Raw genomic sequence first — 16,210 nt, forward strand, 5'->3', positions numbered from 1 at the left:
ATGCTCAGGATCAACATCCTCTAACCTGGTTGATGAAAAGATCTAAACATCGACAGTGAACACCATTCAGCAAGTTAGCTGCTTCCACCTGCTGGTTCTGGAGCACCTGGCGAGTGAATGGCACAAGCAACCGATGTAGTCTTTCAAAAGTTTCTCCCAACATGCTCTGGGGTTTAGCACCTGGGGAGGGCATCTGTGTGGGCGCCCCACAGGAACAATTTCCAGTAATGTTATTTAAGAAGCCCAGGGTGAGAAGCTGCTTATAGAGAGCACTCTTCTCTCTCTCCTTCTCTTTGTCGACACGGCGTCCGGGCTCCGGGGAGGCCGCTGGCATTACGTCAGGAATACGGATGAAACAGATGGGAAAGGAAAGCATTTCTTTGACCTTCCACAGCTCGGCCACCTGCTCTGAGCTCAGGGAGTCGGTGTTGATGGCGTACAGTATGATAGGGGTCACGTTACGAGTGTAGTCTTCCAAAGCCTCCTCGATTGGCTGTACACTCGGGCAAGGAACCACCACCACCTTTGCTTCCTGAAAATGGACCACAATGACAAAAAAAAATGTAAAAACACTATAAAGTGTATCAATCAGCTAAACATATGTTTTTAATGGACAACCTTATTATTTGGGGGGGGTAAGCTTTTCATAAATGAAAATGAAAATAGTTTTTAGAAGTGGCACCTGTGAATGAAAACGTGAAATGAAACTCTGCATCTCTGTCATTTCTCTGTGGACATTTTTAGGTGATTCAAATCATTACTGTGGTTTCACAGCCTGAGTTTCACTACCGGCAACACTTCACACCGCCTTTACCAATATACTGTCAGTAGTATATGTGCCTAATTCAGAGGGTTGTACTTGTATATCACAGCTTATCAGGGTGATTTAGCCTCAACTTAAAAGTCAAATGAAAAAACACTACAGAACAAATTAAAAGCACATTGTAAAGACACCCATTAACAGAACAATGACAGAGCATTCGTGTTTAACTAGACTAATGAGGAGCGTTACGTTTACAACCACAACTAAATGCTTCCAAACCCTCTTAAGATGCATCAGTGGCACTTTCTGTTTCTGGTGCTCTAGCCAGAAAACAGCACTTGCAACTTTCCTACTACAAAGTTGGACATGCAGGGTTTATAGGCTCTTCAATTTAATCAAACACTGTATGATAATAAAAAAAACTCAGCTTCAAGACCTCAACATGGAGTATCACATGCTTCTTCCACTACCATGTACAAAATGGCACATAAATATTTGTGACGGTCTTGAGAATGTCTGTGTCGAAGTAGTAAACTAAAAGTTATGTATATTATTTATAACAACCATCAACCAAAGTAGCCCTGCAGGGAACTGGAGGGGGAAGCACAGCCAGCGGACACACAGTCAAAGAAAAATAAGTAGAAATGAGCAACTGCAATACAAAAGCGACAGTCAGTGCCATCGCCAACAAACAAGAGGCGGAGCCGCCTGAGCAGACTCATCAGAGCAGAGATAGCCTGCAAGCATTTTCTTCACAGCCAATCACACGCTAGTGAAACAGAGGAATTGCCTGATCTCAAAAAACAAACAAAGTTTTCCCATTTACTACAACTGTGTTTGGAAAGGGGCTCACTCCTATAACCCAGTGAGGAGTAGACTAATGACATGTCAGAAATGAGTACTTTGAGCATATTTTGAGAGTAACCATTAACCTCACAGTACTTTGTCAACAAACACTCATATTAAAATTAGTTACGCCCTGAAAAAACCAAGGCAAGGTTTGGGTAGTTGCAGGTTGTTCATCCTCACAACTGTGGTTATGTTGAAGTAGGAGGTATACCAGTACGTAAACCCTAGGATGAACAGAAGACCAATAAACAAGTCAGTTCTCATGCACTGACCTCTGAAGCAGGCTGCTGTGATTATGGCAGGAGGGTGTGAAAACCACAGAGAACAGAGAGATTCTATGTCTTCAGTTACTCCAAATGCAAATAGGTTGATCTGTTCTTCATTTACCAAACACATGGAAACAACAAAAGAAACTCATTAGCTAATGAGTGGCATAAGCAGCATTTTCTTTCCCCTGTCAGAGAGGAGATCAAAAAAACTATAATGTGTGATAAGCCTTTTTGTCTAGAAATAAGTGTTTGGGCATGACTAAATCACTTCACCATTGTTCTCATGTTCAAATTATTCCTTAAAAAAAAATAATAATTACCTCTACCAAAGAACAAGTGATTTTGTAAGGACTGGGGGATTTGCCTAATCTCAGCAAAGCACCATGTCATCATGAAGCTCTGCAGAAAGTCTGCTAACGAGCCTTCCAGCTGCGTTGGAGCAGGCAGATGTTCAACCTTTTGCATTGGTGGCGCTCAAAGACCAGGTCTGACACCCGTGCATTAGCGTTTCTTTGGCTCCTTTCCCAAAACAATTATAGAATAAAATCCAAACAAAATCCCAATTGACATAATCCCAGTGGTTAACATACCAGTGGACAGAATCCCAACTCCTTATTGGAAAAATAGACAAAATCCTTGTATTGTGTGTAATGATAAAATGTCACATTTTATTATTCTGTCTTTAATCCATCAAGATATTCATAGAAAGCCTGTGTTAAATAGCGGAGTACCAGAGTCGAGTTGTGACTCAGTTGATTCGATCATGATAAAGAGGTTTTTTTTTCCCTTTCTTTAAATGACCAAGTCATGTGAATTGCACCAGACCAGTGGCATTACGTAAGGGGGTTGGGCGGGTGGGCTGAGAGGAGAGGTCGGCCTAGTTTCTGTGGCTATGTGATGCTTTATAAGGCGTTTTAGTCTAAATGATTAGAGGCTGATTCCAGTGTGTCACACAAGATAAGGACTGACTGCAATCCTTGGACTGTGACCAATCACTTCACTCGCACCAGATATTGGGATTTTTAGGTCACACCAGCTGAGCAGCAGCAACAGGCTCAGCAATTCGTTTAACGTCACCTTGTGACTCCATAAAAAAACAAACAGGAAGTAAAAAAGGAGTGGAAAAACTAGCATCTCTAAAGAGAGGCACAAATCCGGTAAAAGTAAATCACTGAACAACACAGTTAATAATAATCAGCTCTGCTCTGTAATCTGTTGGTGAGCTCAGCCATGTGAGCAAAGGCACGTTCAAGAGAGCAAAGAAAAGAAAGAGATGAAAAGAAAAAACTGTGTAATGATGCAGGATAAATGAATAAATGTTTTTTCAATGACATTTCAGATGTACTTAAAATAAGCAGGTTTATTGAGCAAGAAAATTACTCCCAAACATTTTCAAATCTTGTAGGCAAATGTCTTGGTTTGCACACTGATTTTTTTGCACCGAGTTTGAAGGTTTTGCGTTAAAGTGTACTGAATTTCTACCAATTGGCGCGTTTACTCCAACCCTCCAAATAGTTTATGGTAATCTCTTAATTAACCACAAGAGATAGTGAGAGAGAGTAGGCTGGTTGGTATGTGATGGAAATGTGAAACTTGCAACTGCCAAAGGCATTGTGGATTGAATGAATAATGCAATGTAAAAGTGCTGTGAGTGTCTATGAATGGTGCTATATAAAATCTAATACATTATCATTTTTATTTATTCTCAAAAGCAAAAGTTACTTAGTCCAAGACTATGAAATTGTGAAAGCAAGCTGAGGCCAAAGGTGTTGTACAGTAAAGATAAAGCAAGTCAGAGACTCCCTCAGTAGCTTCTCCTCAGCGAGTCAAAGAGCCATGTGTGCACACTCCCAGCTGTTAAAGGTCATAGTCGTCTTCATCCCGCTTAACATGTTCAATCCTGGTCATTCTTGTGAGTTTTGTCAAACATCCACACACGTCTGCCCCTCCTCAATGCTTCACGTCTCCATACGAGGCGTTTTTAATGATGTATGGTAGTTTTTACTTGCCAACTGTCAGTTGGCTCCGTCAGAGGCTTGTATTTATTTCCAATCTCTCCGAGGAGAGAAATATTAATCCATTTTATCAGAAAATATTCGTTTTTAACTCATGTGGAAACTCGTGGAAACAAAACAAACACTAATAAATAAAAAACTCACTTGTACTGTGAGGAAACAAAATGCATACTAATGAAAATAAAACTATAAATAAACTAAAATGTATCTCACATATTAAAATGTAATTTAAAATAATGAGTAAGATACAATTAAAAGTTAGATATAAGACATGGACTATTCTGACTGCTCCTTTTTAATTATTTATGTCATGAAAGCAGCATTAATATCACCCAATTCTCCATCAGGGATCAATGGTTTACTGAATCTGAGCAGGTTTATTGATTAAGTTTTGATCAACTTAATTTAAATTAACCTTATATAATTTATCCTGATGACATCATTCCAGACTGCAATGATGAAGCAAAAATAAATTAGTGATTTCATAATTAGGGGCCATAATATTTTAAAGTATTAGTAGTTATCATTAACCTACGATGTTTCAGACTCTGGGATCGATGGTCTCATCCAGAACAACAGAAAAACTTTTCCCACAGATTTTCTGTAGCTCTGATGAGCAGCACTGCATGAGAAACGGACGGAGCTCCACAGACACATTAAGTTAAGCAGGCACTGGTCAACTCCGATTTAGGAGTCAGAGATGATTTGCATAGTTTTTTGGCAGTTTAGACTGTGTTTGAAGTGGTCAGGACGGGAGGGGGGCAGATGGTGCACCTAATATGCGGTCCCCGAAACATTTCCCCATAAAAAACGTCCTTTTCCTCACGGTGACGGCGTTTCAACCCGATTCTGTCCATTTCTGTGTTCAACGGTAGATAACATTTTCATTGGTCAATTCCGTGATTCCGTCCACGATTCTGTTAACGTAGATTTTATAGGGCCCTAGTGTAGTTGTTTTTTGTGCACTCAACTCTGGGGTAACTGAGACTCGCTGCAGCGCATACAAGCTTGTGTCCTGTAACCATCTCTGATTGCTCAGCAGCCTAGGAAGGAGGTTCTTGGCCATTCTGATTGGTGAACACATATATATCACTCAAATGATGGAGACGGAAGAAAAAAACCTCAGAATCTGAGGTTAGGTTATCGCAGTAGTGAAAACATAAATATCGATGCAATTAAAGTTAATCGTTCATTACGATACGGTAACTCAGACCCTGGTGCATTAACATTTTGACGATGTGGCGAAAAAGTGGTGGCGGCGAGGTGGTGAGTTAAAACCAAAATAATCTTATATTTGAAGTCCTTACATATCAGAGTTATAGAAATATGTAATGATAAATACCCCAGCGTGCTACATTACAGGTGTTTTTTGGCCAAAAATTGCCCAAAAGTGCATTTTCGGTCAAACATTTTTAGTCGACATTCAGTCCATGAACTTAAAGTTAATATGTTCATATTAAGGCTCTGAATGAAAATGAATGCAGGTATGTGAACCGTAAAATGTGCATGCAATCAATCTGCAATTGGACAAACTTGGTCCACGGTGGCATCGACTCATTGTCCATTTATCCTGATGCACGGCAGTATCTGCAACAGATTATAGACATGCTCTGACCGTGCCATGCTGCTCAGACCGTCTTTTCATCTCTGCCACAAATCACACTGATTACAGCTGTGACGACAGCTGTAAATAACTTCAACTTCATTTATACCACAACTGTGACCACCAAAAAAAATACTGTTTTTCTGTCCACCATCTCTCAAAAAACACCTTCTCGTTCTGAAATTACTTTCCCTCGGCTTTCCTGCCATGATCAACGGTAAAAAAAAAAGGGATGCCCCAAAATGTCTGAAGCCAAAAACCAAAAAACAAAGGCCAAAAATCAAATCACCTATTTGCATTTATGCCTCTAAATGTGTACTAACCTCACTAAAATTAAAACACTGCAATTGCATAAATGAATATTAATGCTTCAAAGAATAAATCAACTCAAAATATGAACATATTTATTTAGCACTGACATTCCAACAATGCACAATATAAAATAAAACATACATTAAATATTATTATAAAGGCCAAGAACTGACTGAGCTGTTGGAAGAGAGTCAAAATAGATATGTTTTCTAATTAAAACACAAAGTGCATTTAAGTCACAGAGTGCGTGCGTCTCTGTGTGCTGTGTGCGCGCTCTGGTTGCGGCGTGTAACATTTTTTGTGCTGGTTTAATCCCATCCAAGTAATGATCTTTATAACGCGGACCAAGTACCGTTGTGATGTAGTAAAGAGCATCTCTGAGAAACGCGCTGACAGACTGAAACTGAAAACATAAAACCCACTTTAGTGCTGAGATGTATAGAAATAGACGCTCCGCAAGTCCAAGACAAGTTCGCCTGTTTCTAGACATGTGTGCGGGCTCACCACAGTGTTTGCTTGCGTCATCAACATCCTGTTTTAGTGAGAAGCTGAAAATGCACTTTTGGGCCCAGAATTTCAGTGCATCACTAATAAAAATGTCAGTGAGTTACTATTATATTAACATGTCACTATGGCAAATGTACCCCAAAGAAAGATTTGTGAATCCATCATGGGTTCACGCGCCTCTGTGTCGGTGGGCTTGTAAGCAGCACTCTCCTTTCTGGCATTCTCATTCTATGGAAACAGTTTATAGTGCTGGATAGTTGAAACATTTGGTAACACTTTATTTGATGTTTTATATAAAAGGCTGACATTATCTGTCATTAGCATGAATAAGGTGTCATGAAGGATGTCATTAAGTCACACCTTTGGAGCTGTGTTGGTATTTTTTGGGTTAATTGGAGGGATCTAGTAGGGCTAGGTAGGGTTAAGGTTAGGGTAAAGAATGGCACTTAAAGACAACTTTCGTGACACCTTATTCATGCTAATGACAGGTGTCATGGCATAATAACGACAGCATAATGTCAGCCTTATGTATAAAACTTGTGCTATATGGGAATAATATGGATTGTTGAACGAGTTAAATAACAGACATGAAAACAACAAAACAAACTAAAATAAAATGCCTCTGAAATGCATTTGGGCTGAGAGATGCTTGATGAAATACAAAAACAAAACAAAAATAAAAGTACCAAAAGACGTAAAGTATCGTTTTACTTTTTGCAGAAAGAAATGAGAGTACCTGAAGCATTGGATGGTGCAGGGTGATTTCCAGCTCTGCTAGCCTGTGAGCAGGATCCTCACATTCATCCTGGATCTCCAGGTCTTCTCTGGGAACCGTATCCCAGCGCCCACGGTTGGCCGCCAACTGGTGCACCAGCTCATACTGACCGGGCAGCGATAGGCTCAAACGTGTCTGCTTCCCGTGAGTAAAACATAGCTTCCGCCTCTTGCAAACTGTGCCCTGGACTCCTTCACATGCCTCTCCAGCCTCTGGGCCCAGCGGCAGTAGCCTCTCACCAAGAAGACAGTTTAGCAGCTGGTAGCGAGCCGCACAGTCCTGACCCAGAATCAAGATGTGTGCGGCAGCCCCCACCGTGTTTCGAAGGAACTCTTCCTCATGACTTGGGAATGAAATGCAGCTCAGTTGGCCTGAGGGAAACAAAGGGACAATTAAAAAAAAACTCGTGATTTTATCAGGAGGAACAACTCATAAATATGAATTTCAATGTTATTAAGTATTGGGGAAAACAACCATTTAAAAAGTCAGATAATAAGCAATTATTACAGAAATATGTCTGGAAGTGTATGCTTTTGGCTTGATTAACCTTCATCACGGTACTTGGGTGCTGATTTGATATAAATAATTACTGCTAATTTATCTTCTATTTTCCTTATCAAAACAACAAAAGTTAAATCATGCACCTTAGAAACAGTATAGGAGTCATCTTATTTTTTTAATGCACATCACTTGCTCTGAAATTTATTTCAACTGCACACGAAACTGGACAACATTACATGTACTGTTAACCTATGATGATGTATGCAGCCATACATGGTCACATTTTTTTTTTTTTTTTTAAATAATACATCTATGTTAATATTTTATATTGTTACACAAAACACGCAATATGTCATGAAGCGATATCTTTTTCCACCTGTAATGTCTTTGTTTAAGAACGTAAACCTTTTTCAAATACATGTTGGCATACGGATGGACAGTGTGTGTAGAAAGAAAAGCATCTGTCTGTGTTCGATGTGCAGCCAAAAACAAGGTAGTGTTCCACTACAATCTACAAAAGTGGCATAAGGTGCAACACAAAGAGCATGTTAAACTGTTGCTGGAACCGAGACAGTGAAATCCTTCCAGGCTTCTGCCCTGAAACAAGCCATGCTCCAGAGCTCACTCACACGTGCTGTCCCTTATGAGGGAAATTGGGTAAACATGTTGATATTGTGCAGCTGGCTGTTTATAAAAGTGAGTGTGTGACATTTGAGAGAGAAAAAAAATTGCCATTGCCTGGCTCTTGTTTAACGTGACTGTTTCACGCTGCAATCTGTGTTCGTTTGCCTGGCAGAGGACGTCTGCCTTATGAACTACTGCACCTGCTACTCCTTTAAACGCAGCACAAGTTTACCATTATTATTATTATTTTATTGTTTTACCATTCGCCCTTTAGATAGACAGATATATACTTCATTCATCCCCAGAAGGGGAAATTCAAGTGTCCAGTAGCATACAGTGTCCCATACATTCCACACACATACTCATAATTACATAAATAAATAAAAGATTAAAAAGCTCCTAAAAAAGCAGCCTGGACTTGTCCGAACTAACTGTTGTGGCACAATATTCACAATCACACTTTCCCTTTCACTTTATACGTTGTTAATGCCACAGGGACGAGTTTGTGTACCTGTCCCATTATGAGGAAAAGCAGACGCAACTCCAGGACGATCCTCCAGTGAAGTGTCTATGAAACCAGTACATGATGCGTCAAAAATGACCATGTTTATGTTACCATTGTGGTTGACTGGAAACCTAATAGCCCACACTGTGCCTCGAAGCTATGGGACCGTTCCAGCATCAGTAACAACATTACCACGACAACAAAGTGGGTTTGCAAATGCTTGTATTTTCTCTAAAAGTATCCTATAATGTTTTATTTAAACCATCTTGCAGCACTAAAACAAATAGTTTTAGATATTGATTTCTAAAATGAAGAAATTCCTTCCACATTCCTACACAAAAAAGGTGATGCTTGAATATTTGGCACAAAGACATGAATAATAATTTACCAGCATGACATCTCAAAAAGTCAAAATGTATTATCCTGGTTCAGATACTTATCTATTTTGAAACATTTGCCAATTCCTAAAATTGGCAAAGTAGGTATTAACCACTGAGGTTAAAAAAATTGAAGCGGATTCTTTGAATGCTCAGAAACATGTGGTCACAGCAGAGTGTAATGTAAAAAAGTGTTCGTTCAAAAGTGTTTGTAAATGGTCTTGTAGATGAAGTAATTAACTCAAGCATTAGTGTGAGCAAGCAGTCACATTCATTCTTGGAATTAGTGATAACATGTGAACCTCTTGCCATGTAAACCTGTGACAGATGGTGTTTTTTTTGGGGGGGTTTTTTTTTTTTTAATAGAAGCATCATACAAGAGAGTGGATCATTGTTTGACATAAATCCTCTTGTATCTAATATAATTTCACAGTCTGTTATTTGCTTTAAAAGTTGTGAATCGCACTGCAGAACATCAGCCTTATTATTGTGGGGATCAAACATAATCCTTAGTGATGCTGAGTCATAGTCTCGGTTATATAACAATAAAGAGAGCAGTAATCATCTACGATTCAAATTGCATCTCCAAAGCTAGTTTTATAGCACAATGCTCTGTTCTGCAACGTTTCTCTACAGATCAGATTCCTTTCCCTAATATACCCCACTAAGCCCCTACTGCATCGGCCTCTAAATAACCTCCATATATCAGTGCATATCAAAACCTATTCTGTAGGAAAACCTCTGTCCTGATAAGAGAAAAATGTGCAGCAGCTTTACGGCAGTAATCGCAGATGTGCTTTGCTCCTATTTAGTACCATTAGAGTACACTTTTTCCTGATGAGTATTGCTTATTTTCAGCTTAACGTTGTTATTTAGGACAGATGGAAAATGATTGTCATCTGCTGAGTGTCAGATGATGCGAGGGGGTATTTCAAAAAGCAAAACAATCACTGCAGCATGTTTAATCAATGCTGGTGAATGGGATTTAAAAAACTCAGAGAACCTAATCCTACAGAGTCGTTTGCAAATATTAAGCAAGCTTAAAATGAAATAACTCATTTAAAACAACTTTTTTTAAGGTCTGACTTGTAATCAGGTTGGTGCAAAAAAGAAAAATCAAAAATCTCAGCATGTTTGGTGCACTCACTTCTAAAGGGGGTTTAATCTCTTTAGTTAGACCTCGGTGAGTGGGTTTATCCTGCCTGTGTGCTGTGGGGCAATCATTTGGAAGGAACAATAGTCCAAAATTCCTCTGTTCTCACCTATAGGCTGAGTGAGCTGTAGACCAGGGGTGTCAAACTCATTGTAGTTCAGGGGCCAAATACGTATCAGTCTGATCTCAAGTGGGCCACAGACAACAAACCATTTCAGCATCAATGTCTCTTTAAAATTTCATTGATTTTGTAAGATTTTTTTCATTTTATGTGGGGAAATTATGTAAAATAAGTTTGGGGAAAATTGATTTCTTTGAACAATTTGAGATTTAAAATGGTATGCACAAAAGCATTGGAAATATGTGATCCTCCAAATATGGTGGAATTTCATTGAATTTGTGTATTTAGAAGGGCTGAATTATTTGGCAACTTGGACAATAATTTAGGTTTTTTTTCCTGTCTTTTCAACTTTCTCCTGCAGGCCGAATTGGATGGTGTAAAGGGCCGGATTTGGCCCCCGCGCCTTGAGTTTGACACGTGCTGTAGATGTAGATGAGATGCTCTGGAGTGGTCAAACCTACCTGCCTCCAGAGAAGCTGAATCTGAGCTCATGGTGGATGCACAGGCATTGCTGTAGTTTTGCCTGATCTCTCTGAAGAACGCATTGGTCTCCTTCAGGTTCTTCTTCTGCTGCACCGAGTGCCTGTTGTAGTTGCTGAATATCTTGGTCAGTTCCCGGGCCATTGGAGTGGTCTTCTGTTGTTGCTGTGCATTGCCCTCCATGGTCAACATGTTTAGGTTGTTGTCCACTCGAGACTCGTGTTAACCGTGTGCAAACGCCCTGAAAAACGCAACCCTTGGTTCTCTGATCAAACCCTTATCGTGTAGTGACTGGTTGGTTTGTTAGTTAGCTGTCATGTTTGTGTACCCCGTTACTGAAAACCCCAAAAGAGACAGCCTTGTCCATTAATGTATAAACTAAACATCACTGGAACTGAACAGTATCCATTGTCTCTTGTGAGAGTGAATAAGTGGGCATTTGTTTATATGGCATTCAATAACACAGCTAGCTGTTTGCACTAGCAAGGATAAGAAAAAGGTTCGATAAAAGACCAAAAAACAACCCTTACTTCATTATGTCGGGTCAGTACTGGGTTTTAAACCAAAAGCGAAGTAAAAACGGAGTGTTTCTGTGTGCTGTTGTGCACATGTGCGTGTGTTTTCAGCCTAGCTGTGGTCCAGAAAGCCTTAGCGCTGTTAGCCAGAGGGCATCTCGGTTCCGTGTCCACCTCGGCCCGGAACAACGTCCATCCCGCTGAGCCTCACTCTATCGCGGCTCTGACTGCTGCCATGCAACCCCGACCTAAACCCGACTGTGACGGCACAGGAAACCGAGGTACGACCGTCTGTGGTAAACCCTTCCTCAAGCGGCTACGGTCCGGGTTAAACCCGCAGAGACGTTTCAAAGCCTGAAAACAAGGCAGGCTGCTTTCAGAGCGTGGACTGACGGAGTCGGTGGAGAGGCCCAGGCTGTGGTGGTGGGGATGGTGGTCCGTGCAGGAGGACGCGGTGTGTCCGGGTTGGATCACATAGCTAAGGGACGTAATGAAATCACAGCTAAACAGAAAGTCCGTCTTCGGTCTGACACTAAAGTTGGGCACGGTTAGAGGGGCGGGGCCCTCAGGAAGGGAACCCTGGGAAATGTAGTATCATTGCCTTAATGACTCAACAAAATAAAGTTCCAAAGACACACAATAAATAAAAAGCAAACAAATGACTATAATCATCCCATAAAAACCTACATTAAGGCTAATAATACGATGGCATTCTGGGATCGCCATTGTCTCAAACATTAAAAAATTGCAGTGGCTATCCGTACGGTTGCCGTATCAATATACTGCGATTCTATCCGTACGCAGCGCCTCTCATTGGTCAGTTTAGATCACGAGATAAAGACTAAACCTAAACAAACCCTAACCCCTAAAAAATGTTGCGATATAGGGTTATAATCCTAACCCTAACCAGGTACGTGTACTTCGGTAAACGTACCAATAGCACCGGGGGCTGTCCGCACAGCAACCGTACGTATAGACACTTTCTTTAAAAATCAATACGTAATAGGGCAAACAATGTTTTATAAATGACGGAAAGCAAAAACATCAAAATGCATCACAAATAAACTCCAAGGGCCTGTTCCACAACACTGATTAACAGGCTTTACCCTAACCAAACATTCTCTGTCACAGAACAGCAGTACTACGAAGCTGCTTATCAACACGTTCACTTAACCTAGGTGAATTCAGCGTGGTGAGGTGCGCGCTCCAGTGACAGGGAGGAGATTGCAGCATCAGACCAATCACAAACACGGAGAAACTGTGTAGAGCAATTTACGTCGCAGTTGAGAAATATTTCTTTAAAAATATGAAGAATTCAAATCCAGTATTCAGAGCAAAACCAACCCTGTTGTTGCAGAAAAGCAGGAAGAAAGGAATGCACGCTGGGAGCTGCTGACACAATATTAATCCATCAGATGATAAACAGAGCGCTCTGATCAGTTTCACATTATTACAGCACAGACATGTTTCTATTGACGTAGTCCTCAATTTATCACACACTGGGATGAGAGTGCATTGGTTCACTGTAGTATGTTCCTGCTAAGGCTGATAGCATCACTATAGCATATGTATGAATGAATGAAAAAATTAATTACTTGATCCGTCCTCGATGCGGAGAGCGCCCGGTAGGCTTCATCAGTTAACTGTAGATTAGTCCATCAGATGTAAATCTATACTTTACATAAAGGATCCAGGATCTTCTAACAATGACCAGGTCATTTTCCAAGAGAATTATTTGGTCAAGAAGCAGGACTTTTGTAGTCACTCAGATTTTATCATGGTCCCGACTGGGTTAGGCGTTCAGCCTAAGTAACCACGATGATTTATCCTCGTAAAAAGTTAACCTGCCTCATAGTACAGGACACACCAAATAAATCCTGGAAGTTAGCCTGATAAGAGGAAATCCAGCTTTGTAGTACAGGCCCCAAAGATATTATATTATGATCTAGGGCCTGTACTACTAAACTGGATTTTACCATGGTGACTTAAGCTGAATGGCTAACCTGGTCAGGACCTGGCTAAGTGCTATGATAAGATAAGCGAGTATAAAAGCAGCGCATACTGACCAATCAGTTCTCTTTGAAAATGATCTGCCCAAGAATGGGCGGGTCATTCTCTGCGTGATCTGATCAGACAGCTGACAGGAGAGAACAAATGGATTGATGCAATCCTTTCATTCACCCGATGACATCCTCTGGGAGAGGTATATAGTTTTATCTGCTCTCTGACTATGATGTTCATTCATTCATGTATTCTGTGGTGACGCTGAGAGCCTCAGTCTCATAAGATAATACAGGCTGTATAAAATACAAATATTGTCCACCTTATAATGTTGGCAATGCTGTATGAACACAGCATCAGAGCCACAGACTGCACCCAGAATGAGGCGGATATGTGAATATTGAATAGAAACAGGTTGTTCTCACAGATTTCTGCATTAAGAGTCATCAATTATTGGCCAGCATTTCTTCTTTTCCGCTTTTGCTGCAGCAACATTGTTGTTTTTGGTCTGAATAATGGATTTCAATTATTCAAATTTTTTAGGAATTCTTCCTTGTGGTGACATAAGTTGCTCTGCACAGTTTCTCTGTGTTTGTTATTGATCAGACGCTGCAAATGTCACCCTTTTTAATGTGAGTATGCACACATTCAGGTTGAAATCACATTCACATGTTAATAACCAGCTTCGTAGTACCGTCTCTGTGACGGCGAATGTTTGGTTAAGTGAAGCCCACGAACAGCGAGATATCATAGATATATTTGTCCAGGCTACTTAAGTCTAACAATACACACATAAAAGCAGCTGGAAAAAGGCATTTAGAAAACATTAGCCTACTGCATTAAAGCCATTATACTCAATGAACCCCAAAACATGAAAAAAGATGTTTAAAAGACTTTAAAGTAAAATGAACAATTCAAAAGAAACAAACCAGCATACAACAAAACAAGCAATAACTGCAGCAGACACTTACAACAGTTGAGTTTCCACACATGCTTTCACACAAAGACATAAGATTTCTCACCCTATCGTGCACTCACACCCACTACCCACACACACACACACACACTGTCTGACTTTAGGTGTAATGCGGGCTTTACATACGCTCAATATGAGCACAGGTACATGCAGCATCTAGCTATAATGTAAGGAGATACTATAAAGTCATGTTATTAGTTGGAGTTGATGACAGGAAGTAAATACGGCCCAAATACAAAAAAGATTACTTCAATAAATTAAATAAAAACACATTTTCAATCAAAGAATTTTTTTTTTTGATATACATATATATATATAATTGTTGTTTTTTTTTGCATTTGAACACTTTTTTCTGTCATGTTATTAGATGGAGTTGATAACAGGAAGTAAAGATATCTACAATTTATATATGATATCTATGATGTATATATTTGAATTATTATTTTTTTTGATTGAATAATAAAGACAAATGTACTACCCATAATATGGCCCAAATACAAAAAGATGACTTCAATCAATTAAATAAAAAACAATTATAAATCATAAAAATAAATAAAATAATAATAATAATATAAAAAATATTGATATTTTTTTTGCATTTGAACACTTTTTTCTTTGATTAATAAAGTTTTTTTTCCTGATTGAAGGGATTTTCTTGAATTAATGTATTAATATTAATTTAAAAATACTATTAGATAATGAAAACACAAATCCACAAATTCCAGAGTAACAATTAAATGAGTTTTTCTGTATAATAATTAGCCCTTGCCTGTGTGATTTTCATAAATTCAATTTACATTGTACAGAATAAGATGGGTACAGAAAAAAGGATAATTAGATTGATTTGATTGCAGCATTGTTTAAGTAACAACCTCCAGAGTATCAATTATCATACTTTGTGCTTTTTCAATAACCTTTCATTCGTGAAATTTGATATTTCTAACCCCAGGCTCAGTGAACACTGCAGTAGAATCATAAGCAGGATGACTCAAGACTGCCATCTGCCGGTATAAGTTATGCATTACATAAACAATACTTCACGTCATCGTGGGTTTTTACCTTTGTGCCATCTTTTCATTGTATAAAGGCATAGCAATTGTCCACTTTGATTAGGTAATGAAAAAGATCTGAATTTGCATATGAACTTTGGTGGGATTACAAAAGATTAATAAAACAGATTTGAAATGTAACAGTTTCATTATAATGGCCTAATATTTCATAGAGTGATGTATTCTGTGTTTTTCAAAGAGTTGCAGAAGAAATTAGTAAAAAATGGTGCGATAGGAATATATATTTATAAATATCTGGCAACACACTCTGTAATTTTTTTTATAAAAATAGGTGCATATTTCAGCCACACGTCTGTCAGTTATCTAGTGTTTAGTTTTTTGCTCTCAGTTAGACAAATCAAATTAAATACCAGTTAAAATGTAATTCACTTTATTCCCAGGGTCACATTTTTTTGACTGTGGGTGCTGCTTCTTGTGTGATAGAAGGCATATAAAATACAACATACAACGTCATGTCTCTAATGCAGTGCACACTCAAAGGCTAAGTATAGGCTGTGCATTTGTAATCAAAAGATTACATAACATCATCAGAGCTACTCATTGTGATATCAACTGATATCAGTTCAACTTAATTGTGCTTTAAGCCCTGTTGTGTTCTGATTACTGATGCAATGACTCAGAGGTTTTTCCAAAAGCAAAGAAATGTTAAGTTTGATAGGATGGGCTGAGTGTACTTTTATTTTACTAAAAAAAAAAAAAAACATTTTTAAAAAATTTGAAAAAAAAATATTAAAAAAAGACAGTTAAAGGAAAAGGTTTTCAACTTGTGGGTGGAGAGCAGTGAGTAGGTCACA

At 39.0% G+C, this 16,210-nt stretch overlaps 1 protein-coding gene across 1 annotated transcript in view; it reads right to left on the minus strand.

Annotated features, from left to right (window-relative positions):
- The window catches only part of dstyk (dual serine/threonine and tyrosine protein kinase), a 29,540-nt gene extending 17,604 nt beyond the window's left edge, over nucleotides 1-11,936 (minus strand). Inside the window, exons 1-3 of the mRNA XM_028445864.1 lie at nucleotides 10,836-11,936; nucleotides 7,055-7,464; nucleotides 26-532 (exon numbers count right to left, since the gene is read on the minus strand). Coding sequence (XP_028301665.1) covers nucleotides 26-532; nucleotides 7,055-7,464; nucleotides 10,836-11,046 — 1,128 coding nt within the window. The 5' untranslated portion in view covers nucleotides 11,047-11,936. The remainder of the gene's footprint in view (nucleotides 1-25; nucleotides 533-7,054; nucleotides 7,465-10,835) is intronic.
- Between the last annotated feature and the right edge of the window lie 4,274 nt (nucleotides 11,937-16,210).

The sequence above is a fragment of the Gouania willdenowi genome, chromosome 5 (assembly GCF_900634775.1).
Source record: "Gouania willdenowi chromosome 5, fGouWil2.1, whole genome shotgun sequence".
Classification (NCBI taxonomy): domain Eukaryota; kingdom Metazoa; phylum Chordata; class Actinopteri; order Blenniiformes; family Gobiesocidae; genus Gouania; species Gouania willdenowi.